This window comes from Odontesthes bonariensis, chromosome 8 (assembly GCF_027942865.1).
Source record: "Odontesthes bonariensis isolate fOdoBon6 chromosome 8, fOdoBon6.hap1, whole genome shotgun sequence".
Taxonomy (NCBI): Eukaryota; Metazoa; Chordata; class Actinopteri; order Atheriniformes; family Atherinopsidae; genus Odontesthes; species Odontesthes bonariensis.
In genome coordinates, this window is record NC_134513.1 from 9515882 (window position 1) to 9538798 (window position 22917).

Below are 22917 nucleotides of genomic sequence, written 5' to 3' on the forward strand. Positions count from 1 at the left end.
GCCAGGGGGCAAACGCATACATTTCTGTCCAATTCAACAGGAGCCTGAGGGCGGTATGAAATGTTTCAGGAGATTTTCACTCAGGTATTTATCTCATTTGTTAAACACCCCCTTGTAGTTCTGAAAATAGGCAGAATCAACATATTTCCGAAAAATGAGGCCAAACATTTAGAGGTTGTTCTCATAAAGTTTTTTTCTTTGAGCAGATGTTTACCTTGTTTACAACATTAACAATAAGGAAATATCTGTAGGCAGTTATGGGAAGTTTTAGAGAAAAGGGTTTTGGTACCGGAAGCTCAGAATTGTTCTTCCCAATCATGTTTTAGTTGGCTTTGGTTGGAAATCTCAAAACTAACAGCTATCATCCGATGAAGACTTTGCTTTTTGTCATCTCTTTTAAATTTATCTCCATACACAGAAACAGGACGTTTGGGCCCCGCTGCTCGTTATCTGTTATCACGATAACTGCAAGCCAGCCCTGGAAGATTAGCTGTTGGTTCCATGTGTTAAGTCAGCAGATGATAGCTGATTGGTTCCCAGATAGATAAGGTACTGAGACAGAATTATACCTTATATGACATTATGTGCGCTTTGTGGGACGGATATGCTCGTTCATGCTTACACACAGAGAATTCCTTTGAGTGCGTCTCATGATCACATGAACGGAGGGATCATAAAAGGAGCATTATGAGTTTGATTTTTTTGTGTTTCCAAATCCAGAGCCACGCTTCAGTCCTGTGACTTTCTAAGCCGGTTTTATGGCCTCGGGAAAGTGTTTTGCTGCACGGTATCTGTCGGAACGGCACAAAAATTTGAGCATGTTGGGCGCTGATCCCAACCGGTGCCGCCTTCTGTGACCTGGAAATATTTCAGCAAAATTTTAGTTGTTATTTTTCCAAGGAACTTCGTAAAATTATTTTTTTTTTCAAGAGGATGGCCAGGTAAAGGATGAAAATTTGGTTTTCCTTCCGAAAGCAGCTTAAACACGGTAAGATTCCTTAATTTGAGAAATGGAGAGAACGTACAGAAATGTACGAGACATTGCATGAGATATTGTATACATAGAATAAGAATAATAGTGAAGGTTTGCAGTGCTTTACAGGACAAACGTTAAAAAATACTTCAATAAAATACTTGAAAATGATACCAAATTGTTTAAATAAAACGCAACTAGACAGATATAAAAACGGCATAACAAAAACAGCATTGCATTGAATCAATGGAACTAGGGATTTGCAGGTTATTGTTCTTTTAATCATGATTTTTGCTTTTCTTTTCGGTCTTACAAACTGTCTGGAACAAGAATGCGCTCTGAACCTCTAAACCTCTTAAACACAATATGTGAGAATATAAATCATTAAGTTTCCCACCAGCTGTGCTGCACTTTAGTCACCATTTGCTGAAGCTGAGGCTGCTTCAGTGGATCAGTTTTGCCCCGGAGAGATCTGATTGCTTGTGAGAAAGCTCCAACAATGCTGATCTAAATGGATATATCTGGGATACTGAAGGTGGTGGTGAGAGAAACCAAATTGAAAACATGAAAAACAGTTAAACATGAGTTGTATTTCACGATTCTCAACAGCTAGAGGCTCCAAGCCAAAGTGTTGCTTTATTTTCTGTAGTGTAAGGTTGTATCACTCGTTTTTTGGAGTGAATCTCATCAAATGAGGAAAAGTCATCAAGTATTAATCTTCCAAACATGCTTAGTCTGTTTTTATGTCTTTAAAGTGGGCTTGGGATCTCCAAGATCCCAAAACTGAATTTTGATGGTAGAACAGTTCACAAAAGATTTAAAATTATACAAACTGTCAAGGAAAACATTCAGAGTGAAGTTATGATGTACATTTTCTCTAAATGATGCATGCAGATGACTCTTAATGCACTCCTGGCTGCGAGCTAAAAGAAGATGCGGGGACAGGAAATCCTTTCAGCTGACTCCAATCAGCGGTGTTGAAATGCTCAGTAACTTTTGCCTCTGGCTGCACGGTGAAGCATGTTGGCTGCTATGGTCAGGAGGAGCTATGTGTCTGCAGATGGACAGTGTGGGCTGACCAGCAGACATGAGGGGGAATCGATAGAGCACAGCAGGCTCTGTGATCTAAGCAGATCAGTAACTCTCACTTTCCCTCCAATAGATTATCTCTCTATCCCCCACTTTCATTTACCCCTCTCCACTTCCCTCCATCAGCTCTCCTATGGGAAGAGCACACACTTGCCATCTCTTTCTCTTCCTTCCCATTTTTCTCTCTCTTGACACTTTCACATGCTGCCACAACTCAAAGTAGGGCACCACTGCCTGTTTCTCTCTCAATCTCCACTGTCTCCTCTGCTTTATTCTTCTTTCCATCTTGTTAACCCCCCTCTCTTCCCTTCAAGTCATTCTTCTCTTTCCCCTGAGTCACTACTTTTTCTCATACTTTTCTAATCACTCGCTCCTACTTTTTCTGCCTCCACCCTGACTCCCAGTCAGTCTCTTCTCCTTCTCCTATTCTTGCTTCATCTCCCTTGTCTTTCACTCTCATCACCCCTTGTCCTCGCTGATGATAATGTCATGTCTGACTCATCCCGCCTTGTCTTCACCTCAGAGTCGAGCGAGCATGAGGACAAGAGTACAGACGCTTCAGGGGACATCGCCCCACAGAATAACCCAGCAGAGGCCCCGACGGAGGTGCCCAAAGAGGACGGACAGTCCCCGAAGACGGTGGTGCCCAAGCCAGAGGAGAACGACGAGCTAGGGCCGCTACCTGACAACTGGGAGATGGCGTACACCGAAAAAGGAGAGGTCTACTTTATAGAGTGAGTGTCGTCATGGTTGAATCTAACTCTGATCTTGTGCCGTCACTGTGCATCACATCCACACATCTCAGTCTCTTACTTTCTCCTACGATTAGATTTACTGCAGTAAGGTTGGAAATCTTTCTGGAGACTTTTGAGGCCTAAAAATGAAATGAGCACCAAGAAGTCTGCAAATGCAATCAAGTAGTTTAGTTTTCGCATCTTTCACCCATCAGTGGTTTCAGGGTTTTTATATGATTCTAAATTCATCGGATGGTTTTTGGTCACATCTCTGTCTTGCGGATTTATTTACTGTAGTGAGGAACCACAGAAAACAAGTAAAATATTAAAGCTTCAGTGCTATGGCACCTTTCCACCTTTATAGTTTGAGAAAGCAGTACTTAATTACTGTCATTTGAAAACAGTAGGTTGTCAGTACCAAAAATGGCTTTTAATCCTCGAGCTTGCCTCTGAAATATGGTTTTGTGCACAAACATAACTTGGATTTATTCAGATTTTGGTTATTCTTTGCAGTTGTATCATCTTTTTTCCTCTTTTTTTTCCTTAAAGTGTTTATTAAAGAGAAAAAGATTTCCGAAAGGAAAAAATAATGCTAATGAGTATGATAATAGAACGACTAAAACCCCCTTTTTTTTCCTTAGCCACTATATTAAAAGGCCAAAATGACACTAAAACTTTGGATCTGAAAGATGACATTGCAATAAAAGCTTTCAGAGCTGCTGGCACGGTTCCCCGATCTGTCATAGTTTTACTGATTTTAATGAAAGACATAAATAGTTTTTTGTTACGTTACATTTTTCTAATATCTTTTTCCTGTTAAGGCTGTTACTCATCTGATGCACATTTTCATTACTGTATATTCGCCTCTGTTCTCTCACAAATACTTGCGCACAGACAAAATAAATGCATGCACGGCGGTCTAATGAGATTTAAAGACCCACAGAAGTACCTTGCTACACAGCTCTGTTATAAAAGCTCTGAAGTTTAATTTATTGCAGTTGTTAGCATTTTAACAGCGGCAGTAAAGCTGTGGAGGTGAGTCTTTTTTTTTAAATAAGAATGATGGAGTTGCTGTGTGCTTTAGAAGTGGTGTGGATGGAATTGCATCAGCATGTGGACATGGATTCTCTTGCGGCCTTGACTAATGTAGGCACAACAGGAAAACATTTGGCAGCAACATAAAGCTTTGTTGCATCAGTGGATCGTTTTAGCAATCAGGCTGAATCTCTTCACAGCATTGCTTAAATCCCAGCCTCCTTGACTGCATCGTAGACTGTGAGAAGCGGCACAAAAGCAATAGACTAAGAAATGAGATGTGTTGTCATCCAGCCAGGCACATGTTGAATTTTCATGTCCATTTACCACAGAGGCAAACTTTTAATTCCCTCCACAGCAGATGACTCACCATATGTCTCCTCACCAAAACAGAAACCTCACGCTCCCACTTCCATCAAGCACATTACACAACTAATTCGCTTAGCCCTCTGACTTTGTAGCTTCGGGTCTTTGAGTTTTTCTTTTTAGGTGAACTCCAACTGTGCCAAAGAGGTAGCATTTTCCAAAATGCTGTTTGCTCTTGATTGTCCTCCATATGAGATAAATTTGTTTACCTAAAGCCTGAATGTGAGGCAGCTGAGGCGAGGGGTTTAGACGAAGTTAGGAGATGGAGGAACAGAAAGTGATTGAAAATGGTAAAGACTGAAAATCAAGGGGAGGGTGAGTGGGAGGACAAGAGAGCAAGGAAAGGTATAGGTTTTGATACTATGAATAGTGATTATATGGCAACAGAAATAAAAGGAAAGGGAAGGATGGAAAACAGAATGGCAAGGGCAGATGGAGAATAATAAAAAAAAACTTACCTTGAAGTGCACTTCAGTTAGCTCAGTATTGAACACGGGCCCTCATCTACCACATTTACATTCTTTCATATGTCTCCATGTTTTGCTTAATCTTGTACTTTTAGCCGTGGAGATGCCAGTATCAGTTTCCTCTCAATCAGTCCGCTGCTTTAGACTAGGGGAAATCTTTCAAAATTCCTGACATTTTGTGATCAGTGTCGGCGATGAGCTGACGTTGTTGGTCCGCTGTGTGCTACGTCATTAAACTGACACGATAAAGACTACAGCTGTGAGCTTGAATATGATAGCTTCCCAACACTAGTACTTATCTCATAACAGTGCATTTCTTAGCGAGCAAAGAGCATGACTGCTTTTTCTTTATAATTTCTGGTATTTTTTTTAAAACATTCTAAATGCTACACTAACCAATATTCAACACTAACAAAGAATAACAAATACCGTGTCTAAAGTGAAAGGTGTCTCGTAGGGACCAATAGTCAATGAATGAGCCGAATGGAGCTTTGGTTTGGCTTTATGGCCTTACAGCCAGCACCAAAAGGCAAACTGACAACTAACAGGCTGAAAGCTAATAGAATAGAATAGACAAATACTTTACTCAAATTCAAAATAAATTAACCAAATGGTTTAACAGCAGTTTGCGAAAAGTAAAACAAGCCTAAAGAAACATGGGGAGTGTTAGCAGGGACTCTCAAGAGAGGCTACCAACATTTTTTAAGGGGAAGACTCACGGAGTGGAAGAAACACTATTGTATAATTCATCAAAAGATGAATTAGATTATGTTTTTAAACTTAAGATATGAAGTTGAAGAGTACAAATACATTAGTTCTTGGGGAACTGGACTTTTTTAAAACTTTTATGATGGACCATTTCTGTACTAAATTTGGTCTGGATATTTCAAGCAGCCATATGTGGTTATCTTGGCTAGCTTGCTGTGTATGATATGAAAACCTAGAAGCATCATTTAGCAGAAATCTCCAATGCTTTAACGTTTGAGTTTGGCTTCGCAACTTTAGCATCTGTATCGATAAGTTTTATGTTCTTACTTAAGGTAGTTGGAAGTCCTATATGTGTTTGATGCGTAGTTTCAAATAAAATCTCTTTTTGGGAATACAAACAAGAGGAGAGCTTTTTCACCTTTCACCCCATTGCACACTTTCCCTGCCCTTCACCTCCCTACTGTTGTTCTGTCATCACGGAGGGAGACTGTTGAGGTTCTGGAGCTTCAGACAAGTCGTGTTCATGCATCAAGTTTCCTTGGCTCATCATTATTTCTGATCTAAATCCAGCTTTCTGCCTGAGGCTCTGGAAGAATGTGCCAAGCCCACAGCTGCTCCCCTCGATCACTTCCTCAGTCACCTCTCTATCCTTCTTTGCCCCCCACCCCCTCCTCCTGCTCTCCTGCTTGCTAAAGAGAGACCGTAAGCAAATTAAAAATATTGATTCCCATTTTGTTCACCTAAAGCATCTTTCGTATCTCTTGTCACCTTTTTAGAGGAGGGCACCCAAGGGAGTCTCATCTTTCCTCTCCGAAATGATTCTGTGGCCGAATTAAGAATCCACCAACCTCCGTCTCTTTGTGCCAAGTCCCCTCTCTCTCACCATCTATAACGTTCCCTCACACACACTCTGTCTTTTCTTCACAGCCACAACACTAAGACAACATCGTGGCTGGACCCGAGGCTGGCCAAGAAGGCAAAGCCGCCTGAGGAATGCAAAGAGGATGGTGAGTACTGCATCTCCATCTTTTCCTTTTCGTCTTTCACTCTTTTCTGCCTCTCACACTCACTGATGTTAGTTGCTCACAGCATTTCTTTTACAAGACTCGAGCCTCGCCTGTTCATCCGATGACATGCATTGTGAGACGACTCATTCGGAGGAACATTTTCTGAATTGTACGTGCTGGTTTACATGCAGCATTGCTGCTCTGTTAGGTGTTATGTATTGAGAATTTTCATGTGTCGCAGCACTAGTTGCTTCGAATTGGAAGCCCCGTGACGTGTGTTCAACGCTCTGGTCCAGAGAGGCTGGGGGTTACAAAGACTTCTTTATTTTTGACTGAGAGAGATCTGAAGTGTCCTTTAACCGCCCACTCACTTGACAAGAAAAGAAAGGAGAAGGATGAATGTCAATGTAGCGAGCGTTCATAGATGAGAAATTATGACTAACTGAGTGTCGTCGACTTCTTTTTCCCCTCCTCTACACTCCCCAATGCAACAGAAAGGGGAAAAGTTTTTTGAGGGCTCAGGGTGGGAGGATAAGGAATTTATTACCATAGAAATGCATTGCCACTATGGTATTATTTGTAATGGATTTTATGTCTTACTATGTAAGACATAAGCAGAAAATATTAATCAGAAAATCTGCTTAATATTATTAATTAGTTGAACCTGTATGCGTGTTTGTTATTGTGTGAAAAGAGTTACACAAAATAAGATAAAACTACCTTCCTGGGAGTCCCTATCCCAAAATGTGCTGGCTTCAAGCATGCTTTCTGCCTTTGTTTTATCCTTCAAGAAGATATCAAATACATAAATAACAATACCACCCTGTTCTTTCGTTTCATTCAAAGAACTCTTGTGTAGTTGTTGAAATTCCCATTTCTTCCTCAGATGTGAAAGCAAAAGACATCTCTGAGATGATGAAATGACACAGAAACTAAGACAGAGGCACCAATGAAGAATTAGTCCAAATGTGATTATGCTTTCATCCCCAGCACTTCCAATCCTATTTATCCACTGAGGACACTCCACTAAAGGAGATGTGCTGATATTTGTGAGGATTGCTATTGATCTTGTTGAGCATCTCATCAGGTTAGCTTATCCCTGCTCGAGGGGTTAGAGGCGGGAGAGTCCACTGCAAGGCACCAATGTGGCTGCAGGTCTGGAAAGGGTAGACGCATGACAATTGTAGGGCAATATAAAAGTATGATCTGTTCAAATCTGTGATTTATGGTGTTGACAATAATTTCTCATTGTGTGATGTTTGGGGATTCTTGTCATTGCCTTTTACATTTTCAGTGAAGCTTATTTTGTGACCTTTTTATGGAGCGAAAACGAGCTGAATGAATTTAATTAACACAAGGAAAATAAACAAGCATTTGCTGGTTTTTCATGCAGATCTTTATTTCACAAGAATTCATATCTTATTCTTCTGCTTCTTTAACTGCTTCCTCTGCATTTACTCTGTCTTTCTGGTATATTTCCATAACACTAACAGGTCTAGATGATCTCCGTTTAGAATAATGCACATAAGTGGGGTGTCTTCAGTATTAGTTGGAGGTTTTGTTGATCAGTGTTTCCAGAATAAGGGCGGTGTGTATGCAGCCATATGTTTTTCAGCTAAACCCCCACGGCCCGGTTGCACCAGCTCTCCCTTGGAGCTGAGCTCAGTTAGGGGGAGAAACGCTACCTCTGTAAATTTGCTATTGATTAATGGAATAGTGTGTGTGTGTGTGTGTGTGTGCGCGTGTGTGTGTGTGTGTGTTTAGGTGTGTGTCCATGTTTGAACCTGAGCTATGCGTCAATAAGCACTAACAGGATTGGAGGGTGGAGTCTGTGAGGCGTGACAAGACAACAGGCTGAGAGGAGGAGGAGAACAGTATGAAGTGACACTTTGAATCTGTAGGGGGGGGGGATAGACATACAGGACATATTTAGATCTTTGACTTGCATAAAAGTTGACTTTTCATGGCTTTGGTTGTCATTCATGTTGGTTAAATGCTATCTGCAAATTGAAACTGAACGAAAGGACTGCTTGGTAAGGAATGAGAGGCCATGCAATCAGACAGGCTGTAAACAAGTCAGCACTTTCCTCAGATTACTTTAACTTCTTCATTTGGATGCAAAACCTCGCCTGATATCATTTAAAATCATCAGCTGCATAATTCATTACCATTAGCAGTCAACTGGATGGAGAGGACATATTCCAAGGTCTGGACTTAACCGCAGCTGCACAATCATATGATGTGAAAAGTTGGACCTCACTACTGGCTTTTGCATTCAATCATTCATGCTTAAAAATCCTTTGATGCAGTCTGAACTGACGAGGACTGTAATATTGGAGGGATCTGCAAAACAAAACTCCTCTGAGGCACTTGTGGACTTATGAATTCATGTGTATGATGACTCACTTGAGTGACTGAACTGTTTTGTCGATAATCATGTTTTTCCTTACATTTGGAAAACAAACTTACTTAGTACACAATGCTTAAATAAGCTAACTGAGAGTTGCTTATCTAAACTCAAGAGAGTATAATTTTTAAATGGATTTTTTTGTCTTTACTGAGCATGTATTTCCTTTTTGTAACCCTTTAATAATGGCTTATGATGCCTTAACTATTTCTCACCACTGATAAATAAACTCTTTAGATTTAAAGTCCTGTTCTGCTGAAGGCAGCAATAAGGCGACACGTTGAAGATACAAGCAGCCGTGTCTTGGTACAGTGTTTGACCAGCATGTGACCCCAGAGTGGCCTCGTTGTGCCTTATCATTGATCTGCGGTGTGGTGATGGAGAGCGCTGTCTCGCAGAATGGTCTAAAATCCTCTGGGGGTTTTCATCTGGGTTGATATCTGGTGACTCTAAAGGAGACATATTTTCACACCCATCGAATATACAGTGACACCTTGTGTGTTTTGGAGGGCTGCACTACAGTCCTGTGACAGACCACTCCCATCAGGATAAACAAATGTCGTCATAGCATAGATTATGATGAAATGACTCAAAATAACTATATACATTTGCAATTGTGTCTTGTATCTGTGGTTGAAAGCTCCCCATGGTAATCGTGCCTTCCACCCTCTTCCTCTTTAAGAGGACTTTGTTACTCGTTAAAGGAAACGAATAACTACATCCTTTGAGCCGGTAAGAAACCCCTCCTATGAGCTGTGTGTCCCCCCTGCTGCCAGTAGGGGGCAGTAGTTTAGAAGATGCTCTTATGAGTCGTATGTAGGGATATGAACAACTTGTTTTGTCATTTTGATTGGAAGACTTGTTGTAAAATGTTCAAGAATGTACATATAGAGCACCGCATACTCGTGTAAATGTTGTCATCTCTGGTAAAGACAACTTGTTCTCTCTTATGTTTAAAGTCAGCTGCAGCCCCGACAACCAGATTCTGTCAAAACATGCTGAGAAATATGTGTTGGATTTATCCAGTTCCTGCATGTTCAAAGTAACGTCTGCACCATTGAAGACAGAGCAGTTGACATCACAGGCGCCTTTTAGTTGCATAACTCACTCTGTAAATCTCTTTCTGCCTCCATTTTCTCACCTCCTCTCTCTTCCTCTATATCTATCTTTGTCCCACCGCCGCCGCCTCCTGTCGCCTCCTTTTGTTTTGGTAGATGGAAAAATAACTAGGACAGGCTCTTTACAGAACCTCAATGCTTGCCTATACTTCAAGTTGGTTGTTTCTTTCCTGTTCCGCCAAATATTTGTTGGCTTTATGAAAAAAACCGAGGCAGGCCCCAGTGTTGTTCCTCATGGTTCTTCACTCATTCAACCTGTTTACACCTCGTGTGCAAACACAAGCAGGGACAATCCAAATGATGGGTGAATTAAAAACAGACCAAACTGTAAGATGTTCTTTGCCACCTTTCAGCATGTCTCATAAGTGGGTAGCACTTGGAGAAGGGTAGCAGTTTCAACACATGTACAGTGTAGGAATGAACAGAGACGCATAAAGGGATTATAACTGTGATGATGCTCAGGTTTGAAGGTTGTTAATCGTATTACAGCGCTTCTTTGTCTTTGGCCTCGACGAATCCCTGCAGACAGCACTTGTCTACGTATGGAGAGACATGTAATTACATTCTGGTCGTGTGAGGAGCTTCACCTGCAAAGAGACAAAGTTATTATCGTCTCACAGAGGCAATCGTTGGGCTCACACACTCTTCTTGACTTTTCTCTTGGGGAGCCAGCACGCTCATTGAACTCGTTTTCTTCTCTCTGTCCTCACGTCTCCAGTTAAAAGTCGATGCTCTCGTCTGCTCCGATGTCTGTTTTGAGGCAAAACTCCTCCAGCCTGGGAAATGTCATCTCTCCTGTTAACTCTGTTGTACTTTTAGTCGACTCAGTGGGGCTTCAGAATGACATTTTGTGATTTCTTTTTTTATATGTGGGTTGTAGAAAATATTTTTTAGGGGACACTAACTGTGCAGGATTTGTGCGGGCAGTCCTACAGGTGAGTTATTATAGATGGAGAGACGCAGCGCCCTCCTTCACCTTGAGCCTCCTGCAGCAGTGGATGTGGAGTGGAGTGGCGGGGAGGGGATTGGAGAGGAGGGTCAGGCGTAGCTGTCTGCAGCATGATTGATGGGTGTATTTTGAGAACATCCCCAGCAGAGCATGCCTGCGGCCTGGAGATTGGAAGGAGGATTCACGTGTGGCAGGTGTGTGTATGCGACGTGGCTGTGGAATTAACTGTCAGTGTTAGCTGATACCAGCCACAGTGCTTTTTATGCATTTGTTTTAACTGCGTTCACGTCAACTGATATATTGAGGAAAATTGGGCAATATATCAGTGTGTTATTGACATTTGTACAGGTTCTTATCATCTGTCATTATGTACTTTTAGAATAAGTCAGGCAGTGTTTTGTTTTTTGTTTTTTTTGTCTACAAAGGACATAAAGAACTTATCCTCTTGATAAGTGTTGTCCAGAAACTGATATATGCTGTGCCTTTCCCACATATCATCCCTGCTGTCTAAAAACTCATTGATAACTCTCAATAAACCCCAAAGAACCTTGTTTCCATAATCTGTGATGAAGTAGAATCCGATCTACATAATCCAAAATAAATACTTATTGCAGCACCAAATCTGTATAGTCAATAGCCTAACAAATCATAGGCTATTATATAATCAACTTTCAGTTACTATTAATTGTTAACTATTAATTGATAATCAGATTAATACAGTTTTCAGCACTTTTACAGTTGGAAGCGTTGAGCCACTGTTTGTTAGTCTTCGTTAAAGATTTACATCTTCAGTAGAATCCAGGAGGAAGGTAAAGGCTACAGGAAGACTTAACAGGTGTTATTAACACACCATGCGGCTTTCATCTGTGCAGAACAGCAAATGTAGACAAACTATAGTTAAGACAAGTAGTAGCCCAAAAGGAACTGTCTCCTTTCTATTTCCCAAATTGTCAATTTGGTGTGTTGTCCACATTTAGCTTTGATGTCAGCTCATATATCACAAAATGTAACTTATTTTGTACCAAGAGAAACTATATTTTGGAAGCTGGAAGCTGTTCCCAGTCAGCAAGCACAGACTGCATTGGTTTAAAAGTTGAATGTGACACAGGTTTCTCAACATTAAATCAGCAGTTGCCAAATCCTGTTAATCTCTCATGTTTGACTTTGATGAATAGTTGTTGTAAATGAGTAAAAGTGATCGGCCCGGCATATCCTGATCAGATAACCCTTAAAAAACGCAAGTTATCCGTCATTCATTGAAAATTAATTTTCAGCTGCTTGCAGTATAGAGACCTCCGGATTCTGGCTTCCTAACAAAATTTTAAGAAATGTTTTATATACAATCATTTCGATTAAAAGGAAAGTTTTTTTCTGTGCAAAATGGCCATTGCAAGTTGCCAACAGTTCGTTTTCCTGTTTAAAAAAAAAAAAAAAAAAAAAGAAAGAAAACTATGACCGAATGTTTTTGTGGTGTGGGGCAGTGTCCCTGCTGGGGCGAGCCACTGCCATGAGGAAGCCATGGAATGGTGTATGTGTCAAATTAACAACCGCTCGATTTTTCCAGCATAACTGCGTCGAACCAAATGATTAATGTAATTAACTCCACCTGCCAGTGCTTTTATTGTTGCGGGTTGTGTTAGTATTCACAGGTAAGCTGTATTCTGTAATTGCTTTTTTGTACCGCTCTGGTTCGATATTTTACAGATGTATTAATCTTTTTTTACATTTCTATTTGGCTGTGCGAGCTCTAATTGGGTTGAGCAGAATCTGTTTAACCCTAACATATATTTTCATCTAATCAACAGCATCCAGGAGGCTATTATGAAACAGGCTGCTTTACATAATTATCCTTTTTTAACATTTAACAAAAGGGTCTCACAAAAGACCACTTTGTCTGACCCCAAAGGGATGAGGAGACGGTTTAGTAATTCTGCAGGTGGAAAGTAACAGAGGTGAAAGCATGTGTGTCCCTGTGTGTGAAGTATTTTTTTTTTTATTTAAAAATTTTTTTTAAAAGACCCCAAAGCAAATAAAACTAGAACTTTGGAGGGGAAGGCAGAGAGAGTAAACGCCATGTCACAGATCAGTAGGTCTCTTTCTCCGCCTGGAATGTCACGATAAGCTACAAGCTTGTGAATTTTGTTATTTTTTTCGTTCTTATTCTGCCACCAGCGAGACTCTGAAGTATCGCAAATGTAAAGACTCCACACCGCACAGGTGCATTTACCAGGACCACAAGCTGATTAAAAACAGTCGCACGGTTAAACACTAGTTGTTGCCAGCAAGTGACACAATTAGGTTTGACTTTTCCTGTCACTGTTTAGTCGTATTGACTTATCAAACATCTTCTAAAATCAATAACTGTTGGGCAGCGGGGGGAAAGATGCTTGTGTGGTTTATTTCATTCCATTTGTGAGGTGAAAATGCGACAGTAAACCTCAGCACATCAGTCTCTGTCAGACCCAGACTGTGCTGTTTTATCACTCTGAACAGATGCAGTCATATGGTTAACTGGCAGCTATGGGAATGACTTTGAGCTTATGGACTCAGGGAACCATAACATATAGACTTTATGCAGCAGTTACAGTAACATACATGGGGAAAGGAAGTTATAGTTATATTTATTGTGTAGGTAAATGTAAGCTTTCATAGCTGTTCTCCTGTCCCTGCATTGCAACACATCAAAAGTTGAAACTTTTAAAAATGTTGACATTTTTCTTCTTCTTTTTACAACCCTTAAAGTGACACCAGAGAACAAGGAAGTTTTGCTCTGTGGCTCAAACTACAGTTGTGGGCTGAACACCACTGTAGCAAATATTCATCTCCATGTGAGCCCTGCACATGCACAGCCATACATGGAGATTTGTTGTCATGTTGAAGAGGCCACAAAGACGGCAATCAAAAGCCCACAAAAATGTGAAGCATCCGTAAAGCAAAAACGGTGTGGTGCAGGTCTGGAAACCAAAGTTCTGAAGTTTGGTATTTCAGTCTCGTGGCGCTCCGGGACAGTTTCAGGCTAATGCATAACAAAGGTCAGTGTTCGTTTTAAGGCTCACAAACTTCTCTTGTGTTGCTCTAAAGGTGGATTTTGTAACTTTGAACTTCAAAAATGATCACCAATAGGGGGCAGCGGTCAGAGCACTCTCTGTTTGGGGAAGTTTGGAGGAATTCTAATGGGGGAGCCAAGCTAACAACCACTGTGAGCAGGGACAAAAGACGAGTGGATTGTTTTGCCAGATAAAACAACTCAAAGCTCAAAATGTTCATAGCGGTTCAGCAAACATTAAAGGGACACTATGTAATTTCTTCCCCCATCTAGTGGTGCAATTTTATTTTGCAAAGTTGAATGAATTTGCTCTCTAGCGCCTCACGTTTTCAAATGTGCGCTGCAACTTCTTGAACTACGGCAAGCGGAATGTGTCAAGATTCAAGAAGCTATAGCTTCAGACTCAAGGTCCATACAAACAAAAAGAAATCAAGACACACAGTACAAAGGATTATATAACACACATACAACAACACTATGAATACAGATGACAGATAACATGTCAGATAACATAACATCTCCTTTGGTGTGCAAGCAATGCAATTAGTCATATTCCGGGAGTTACCGGAAGTGACGTCGACGCAGCGTTAGCATTAGCCTGCGTTAGCAATAGGAGCATTAGCAGCGGTAAATAAACTCCCGGTAAACTTACAAACTTTCTAATGCCTCGTTTTGTGAGTTAAGAGCCTATGTGTACTACGGCAGAAGTTTGGTAACAATCAATGCATTATTAGTGGGATAATTTACGAGATAAAATCTATTTAGCTTTTTTTTTTTTTTTTTTAAACTTTATTAGTAAATCAACAAAATAACAGTTTACAAATGTGAGCATAACGCCAAAAAGAAGATATCCAGGGGGAGCATAGGAATAATAATAAAAAGAAGAAGACGATGCACTTACAAAAAGAAAGCTAATGAACACAAAGACATATGTGCCAAGGAATAAAATCTATTTAGCATTAGCGGCTGTAATAAGCCATTTGGCGGAAATGACGTCACAATGACGTCATTTCTGCTTGTAGGCCTGGTGGGGAAATCGCGATTTGAAGTGCTTTATGTCCCTCTCAGCACTTCGTCATTTTTCATAGACCGGAAGGACATGGCAGCCTCCATAGAGCTTACCTGCTCTATGTAGATACAGACTAGTTATTCTTCACTCTGGAGGATAAGTGAGATTTTTGACAGAGATCATTTTACACCAATGAGGACTAACTTATGAATGAATATGTTGATTTGAGCTAATAAATGACTTAATTTATTACATAGTGTCCCTTTAACACTGTACCTGTTTTCAAAAAATGGGTTCAGTCCTATCAGCACAAAAGAGACACCCTCATTAACCCGGCGCTGTTCCTCTTTGTTAATTCACCATACAGAGGAGGCTCGGCAACACATGCACACGACGAGCCATTGTCGCCCTATAAGCAGAAAAAGGTTATAGCTACAATATAAGCTGCATCCACAACATTAACAGTAGGAGCCTTTTACTTACCGGTCAAGAAGAAAGGCTGTAAGTTCTGCATGAGATTTCAGTTATTTGTGCCCAAAAAAGCAACACCAGTATTTATTCCTACTTACTACTTCTATATCTACTGATGCCAACATACAATGGTCAGCCATGACATTATGCCATCCATACGTGAGGTGAATGATTATCCTCTTATTGCAATGTTCTGCTGGAAAGCCTTGTGTCCTAGCATTCACGTGAAAGTTGCTTCAACAGACCAAGCAACAGTTTTCAAAGTCATTTTTTGTATGCCTTATTTTTTTATTTTTCATTGCTTTACTGCATTTCTTGGCGCATTATCACCACACCTTCCAATGAAAGGAAAAGAATTAATCAGCAGCCTCCACACACAAGAAAATCCTTCCCTGCTGTTCCAGGCTCTGTTCCTTAAACTACCTTTTATTCTCCAAACAACTCCCCCTCTTATGAAACAGAAGATGGTAAATTGCCTTGCATGGGAGACTTAAATCTGCCAAATCATGTTTACTTGACAACAAGGCTCAGAAAGTATAGTGTCTGTCAGGGCCAGCGAACATGCCTCTATACAACTTTGATCTTGCCTTTGATAACAACAGGATAATGATTGTCAGTACAAAAACTGGGGTATATTAATTGTTGCTTCGAGATTGTTGCTATACTCTTTTAGGTCCTCTGAAAACATCCCTGACTCATAATCGGTCATTTTAGCTCAACTTTTAAGTAACACGACGGACTCCCCAAGAAAATAGTGATAGTTCTCGGGATTAAAACCTGCAGCCTCAACAAGGCACTTTGTAAATCAGTAGGGGTCTCTAGATTTGCCTAAAATCTTGGATTATCTTGAAACAATGGCTTCACCTATTGGCAAATTCCACCTATTTATTTTTTTTAAGATGACTGGCGTTGAAATCACAGGTCTGAGTATGTTAAGGTTTAGCAAGTGCACAGCAGGTTTTGCACCTGCTACCAAAGCATAGACTGTAATACCTAGAACTAAAACTTTTTTATATCCAGTTATAATATATACAGTAGTTTATATTGTGAGTGATGTAGTGAACTATTTCCCCCCAGATTCATTTTGTCTACCAAGGCAGTGATTCACAGGAAATAATGCAGCGTGTAATCCAGTTTATTGTTTAATTTTCTCACTGATCTCAGCCTCACTATTTACTGTTGGAGCTGGATTACTGCCGCTGCTTCACATTCAGAGCAACCACCTTATAAAATGAGGGTTTATTTGTGAAGCATTCACAGGAAATGCAGTGCATTTCATTTGTGGTTATCGAGAGAGGAGGACCCTGAAGTGTGGCATCTTATTTTTGAAGGGGCTCCAATGGACAAATGCAAAGGTGCAAAACATTACATGGCGCAAACTACAAAAACACAACTCATTTACCCTCACAAACAACATAGATCTCATTTGATTAAAAAAAAAGAAATATATCTATGTATAAACAATTAAAGTGAAAATCTGTCAGAATTTTCAAAAGTTATGTAAATGTCAGGTAAAGGTTTGTCAATAAACAGGGATTAAAAGCATAAATGTGAAGTTCTAAAAAGATGGAATGAAAATTATCTTGAGAAAAAAAGAACAGATCTCAAAGTGAGAGGAAGATTGTCCCCGTCAGAAGGAGCTTGATATTCAGAGGACTTATGTCCAACAAATAGAGAGTACTGTTGCATACAGCATGTCAGAGAAGGCACAGTAAAAAGAGCTTCATTGGTTGAAAATGTTGTACAGAGGATAGACGGTGTTCATTGTTAATTTTCTCCATTTTGTGTGCAGAGAGCATTAATACCAAAAATGAACTCGTGCACTTCGAGCTCAACAGACTCATCAGTGGACCAACTTCTCGACCAACATGTGATCAAGCGGTTGTCCACTGGCTGTTTGCTGCAGTATGAAACTGGATTTTAGAATGAACTGCAACCCCGACAAGTTCTGGAGGGCTGCATGTAAGCTTTAAAGTAAAATAAGTGAACAGTCACTCTGCCCTTTGTTGCAGCATCTTTTATCAACCTGAGCTCCTGATTCCATAAGACTCGCCCTTCCTTAAAGAGCCGGTCAGAATCAGCAGCCCTCCTTTTGTGTTTTATGATGCCCTTTTTAAAAGTTGTGCGTTCTTAGAGGTCCGTGGGTAGGGGAAGAAAAAAACAAAGATGCACATTTACTGTATGACAGGTATGACACTGCCACGCAGTTCTCACATGGCAACTGTTTTATTCACAACCCTGATCGTACAAACGACTCGCTGTTTCTGTCCTCAGGGAACAAACGTGAACAATGTTGACATTGAAAATGGGTCAATCATGATCGTTCTTTAAAAGATCTTGAAGACCTCTCTCCATTTTTTTTTTTTTTTTTTTTTTTTTTTTTTTTTTTTTTTTACCTTTACCTCCTCCTCCTGATGGTACTGTGCAGACTGGGGTCATTGCTTCTAACCAGGTAATGGAAATAAACGTATTGCAAAAAACCCTAGGAAACATTTCAAAAGTTTTTTTTCTAGTTTGCTTGACATTTGGATGAAAGAGAAAAAAACGTCATTATTTTTGTTGTGATGACCCTGTGCCTTTAGAAAAAGCATCCATTCTCCTTGATGCATTTCTGCACAGAAATTCAGACACTGGCATCTTGCAGACTGTAAATGACGTGTTGGGCACTCTTGTCAGACCCATACTGTTTCTATTGCAGCACTCCTCTTGTCACTGAAGGTCATGTAGTTCTCAGGGATTCAGGCATTATGTTTAGAGTCACTGTCATGGGGCAAAAATAAATTTTAGATCAATCTGACGCCTCCCTGATGTTATTATGTGCTGGATAAGAACCCAAGCATTAAGTCCCTAAATCTCCTGCACTGTGGTGGTATTTCAGAGACTTTTCAGCTTAACTCTGAGGTTGGACTGTGCTTACAGAGAATGGTATCCCTTTATTTGTTCAAAAGATTATGTGTTGTGTATTTCACTGGATTGTTTAATCAACTGTGTGCTCTCCAATCTGTGTATCGGTCAGTGGATTTTGTGCCTGTGTTGGCCCATAGAAACATTCATTACTCAGTCCAGAACAGTTTTTTTTTCTCTTGAATGGGTGCTGCATTCAGAGGTAACGTGATAGATGAAGCTGCATTCGGTGCACTATCCAGTGGGGATGGACTTTAATTTCGGGTGATTAAAAAAGTCTCGAGGCACTGAAATGGATTCAGTTCAGCCTGTTTGCTTTTCAATAGGTGCAAGAAATGGAAAAAAGAAACAAAGCCTCGGTAAAAACCTTTGTATTGTCTGTGGGTGTTGCGGTTTGCGACCCTCTTTCTAGATCCAAATTAGAAAAAGTAGAATAGAAAACGTTCAAATTTGTGTACAAGACTTCAAAAAAGGCCATCTGAATGTGCAATTAGAATGCAAGATGCGAGGATACATTAAAAGAAAAAAAGAGGTAGAGATGGAAAGAGGAAGGCAAAGGTAAAAAATAAGGTGATACAGAAAGGGAGAGAGATATTATTGAGTGTTGAAGATGGCAGGATGCCTCCTGCTGGCAGAAAAAAGCCCTCCTCCTGTGTCTGCAGGATGGATGTTTTGGCATGACTAGAAGTCGTAAACATTTCTCCAGTCGCTTCAGGGCTCCATCATCAGAACTACAGCCTGGAAATTCCACACTGGCTTCACATGTCCTTCTTGTACACATGCAGCACCCACATTATAAAACGTTCCCACACACACTTTCTGTCTCCTTGTTCCTGGGAGTTTGACGGCACTCAGTGGAGCCAGACAGCGAGCGAGAAAAAGACACAACCTCCCCATGTTAAGCGTTTTTCAGCACACTGCTCACTCAGAAAAGAACAGAAACATTTCTCTGTGTGTTCGGGTGAGCCATTGCAGCCCTGACACCACATGAACACCTTCAAGGGGAAGTGTGTAACTTGGGGAAGTGTGTGACTTGGAAAACTGCTGAGTAATGGCCGCTAGCTAAAATCAAGGGTCACAGGATTAAATGCCTAACAGTACCCCATCAGAAGTATCTACGACACAGCATATTACTTATGAACTCAACATCTTGTGATGAGATGACTGTGCTGCTTCTCCTTTATGAAGTTACATACTTCTCACTTCACAAATAGACCTAAATCCTAGTTTTTGTCATCATTAATAATTGCAGCTGTGGCTCAGGAGGTAGACTTGTTGTCCTCAGTTTGAACATTGGTGGTGTGATGTTTCCCCCGTTCACAAAAGCAAGTGTCAAGCAAGAAGATACTGAAGCCCACCTTGCTACGATGCATCTCTTGTAAGTCACTTGGGACAGAAAAGTGTGCTTACTGAGCAACTGTAAGTCTAACAACATTTTAATAACACAGTTAAAAGATAAGTTGACTATTTCGGGAAATTTGTTGGCACCTTCATTCTCTCAGATATAAATGTCCAACAAAATGCAGCGTTGGTCAGCTCCATACATACTTCTTTAATTTTTTTTGCTGTTTTCAGACCTGGTATTTGTGGTACCGTATGTGGGTCTAGTTTCATATAAAGCTTTGACATCCCTCTGTCATTTATATTAATTAAGGAAAACTGTGGCATTTTATAACTTGGGTCCCTGTTAAAGCCTTGTTTTTGGTTGTCCGCGGGTCTAACAGGGACAAAGATCTTTGGAATCGGACCGATCTTCAACAAAAACCATACAAATACTGGAAACCTTGTGAATTTTAACCCTAGTGATATTTCTAGTCACCGACAGGCTTAGATAATGAAGGTAAACACAAAAATGAGCCGCCTCACCATCCCCATCTGCTGTAACTTGTTGGCTGACCTGTTTTCTAGTTTATTATCTCCTGGTATCCTGAGGCCGATGGTGGATTATAAGGACACGGTCATTTTCAGTTTGATGGTTGGTCTTCTTTTTAAGTGAAACCAAAGTTCAAAGACAAGTTAAATTCAATAGAAGAAGAGTGTTGGAGGATTGAGGCAGAGTGAGAAAGACAACAGGTAGTATTGAAAGGCTACTTACGTCAAAGGTTGCGCTGCCAACTTTGGAGAAAGCATTGGATCTGTTGATGCCAGGTTGGGAAATGCTCCATGTCTCTGTGGATGAGTGATCTCAGAAGTAGTTATTCAACTAATGATTTTGTGGCTTTAATGAACATTGTTGTTTTAGACAAAGTGGAGAATCTGATACATTTGGCCAGATCATGAATTTCTGTGTTTACCATCTAAGCTTGTCAGTGGCAAAAAAAAAATAGAATTACATTATAAGCTGTTTCATGGTTGCTTGTTGAGACATTTTCACTCAATGTAGGATCAATGCCAAAGACTTTTGGCTTAATAAATACTGTGTTTTAAAAAGATTGGAAAATAGAAAACCACATTGAACGATACAGAATCATCCTTAAAGTAATGCTACTACTTTGTGGCTTTCTAATTTCAAATTGGTAGATACTATTATCGCTCAGTTTGCAATTTTTTGTCCTAAGTGCTGAAATAGAGCGCAACAAGACGTAAGTCCTGTTACATTCTATTCAAGTTCTTCAAGTTATGACTTGTATAACTGAGAATCTACACGTCCATCTTGCCATTCCTGGTTTAGATATGCTCAGCTTAGCATCTTTAAACAGGTGAAGAGGTACGATTAGGCATGTTTTATTTATTTATCCATTTATTTGGGGAAGCCAACGTTTTTCAGATCCAGTTTTACTCCTAAGTTTTCTCATGAAGCTAAAGAAAAAGTGTATATTCATTTAATGTTGACGTCTCTTCAACTGCTGGTACTGTGGAACACAACATTACTGCTAACATTATTCCCACTATCAGGCAATCAGCCATTCTAAACATTTAGAAACGGCTGTCTTGCTTTCCTCTCCTTCCATCTTCCCAGATTTTTGCATTTGATTTAAGTGGCATGACGCTATTGTAGCTGGCAGGAATGATAGTCAAACAAGAATGGAAACGAAGTTTTAATAAACTGCAATTATCATCGGAGGGCGTGGTGTGAAGAGTCCATCTGCCCTCTTCTTGATACTGAAAGCAGACACATTTCTGCCATCCCGCAGCTTTTTCTTTGAACGTTTTAATGGAAAAGCTTTCCATTAGAAGATTGCTGAGCTACATGACATCCCTTTGATCTCTGCTTGTGTGTGTGTGCGTGTATGTAAAGTAAGTAATGTAATCTGTATGTACGTGCATGTGTGTGTCATCCAGTAAAGGTGAGAACATGAAACATTCTTTCATATTTAATGAGTGGAGATGGGCTAAGAAATGTGTTCACAGAAGGTATTCCCGTGGGTTGTCAACCTGCTCGTGGCGCTCTGTTATATCACTCAACAGTGTGTGTATGGCAAGTATGCATTTTAGTGGGTGTGCAAAAAATAGTGCATTCTACTGAAACTTTAATCATTTGTGTTGAGGGGATTAGGGGAAGGGGTTCAGAGAAGCATATGGCACGTGCACCAGCACTACGCCAATATTGTTTCCAAATTTTCTCCTCTGCAAAGGGAGGGATGGGAGGATCCGCATCGCTCTAGTGAGACTGCAAACTAGGTCGAGGATTAATATTAAAACATGCAATGACCACACGGTGCATTATATCCATTGTGTGCGCGCGCCTGAATCTGTTCCTTTCTTACAGGCTGCAGAGTTCCTCAGGAGCTCAAGATTCTTTGGTTCTGCCTCCGGTCGCTTCCCCTTTTTTGATCGGGAATGATTTTCTCTGTTGTCATTTCTGCAATCATCCTGATTAACTTTGCAATGTCACTAATCAAAGCTGGTCCAATTCTAAGCTGAGCAGCAACGGAGCACACCATCCCCGAGCGCTGTGCTAGATTCAGTGGAATGTCTCACACTATACAACTTAGCTTTGAAAGATTGCACTGTTATGCTGAAATACTCGAGTCTGCATGTGGAAATATGCTTTAAATACTAAATCGTTCATATCCTAGATAGCAAACGGGGATCTCCTTTTTTTTTTTTTTTAAACAGTTGCTTTCTGTCAAAGGGTTGTGGGCAGTGGAAAGAGAAGAAGGCAGTTTTAACAATCCTGTCCAGATTTCTAATAAAAGCAGCAGTTCGAAGGAAGTTTGGCTTTGATCATTTTAGACAAAAGCAGCGTTTGTACAATACCATTCACATACAGAAGGAGGCGGACGCTGCCAAAATGTCTGTGACTTTGCAGCTGCACGGTGCTATCAAAAAGTTGCATGTTAGTGTGACAAGTTAGAACTCTTTACTGTTTCGCTGCAAGTTTTTCTCAGATGCATAAAGATACTTGTGTCAGTAAGTCTGCCTCTTTGGTCCAGAGTGAAATGGTCCACTGCTACTGCCAAGGACAGACGGTCACGGTCCTCAGAAAGTGATTCAAACTGAAGTCTCCTTTAGCATCACCCTACCATATGAAATCAAAGTGCTGGAATAGTTCCACAAAGGTACATATGCTTTCTTGCCCCTGTTGTACCTTAGTATGATGCAAGCAGTGTACCTTTAAACAAAAAAGATTAATCTGTTCTTTTGAAAAAGCAATTCTGCACCCCAGTGGTAAAAAATGCTCTAATGTTGTG

The 22917-nt window shown here is 40.4% G+C and overlaps 1 protein-coding gene across 8 annotated transcripts in view; it reads left to right on the forward strand.

Moving 5' to 3' along the window:
• The window catches only part of magi2a (membrane associated guanylate kinase, WW and PDZ domain containing 2a), a 206139-nt gene that overhangs the window by 118441 nt on the left and 64781 nt on the right, over positions 1-22917 (forward strand). For all 8 annotated transcript variants that reach the window (XM_075471589.1, XM_075471590.1, XM_075471592.1 and 5 more), the window contains exons 5-6: positions 2586-2796; positions 6300-6379. In XM_075471589.1, the coding sequence (XP_075327704.1) occupies positions 2586-2796; positions 6300-6379 (291 nt within the window). The remainder of the gene's footprint in view (positions 1-2585; positions 2797-6299; positions 6380-22917) is intronic.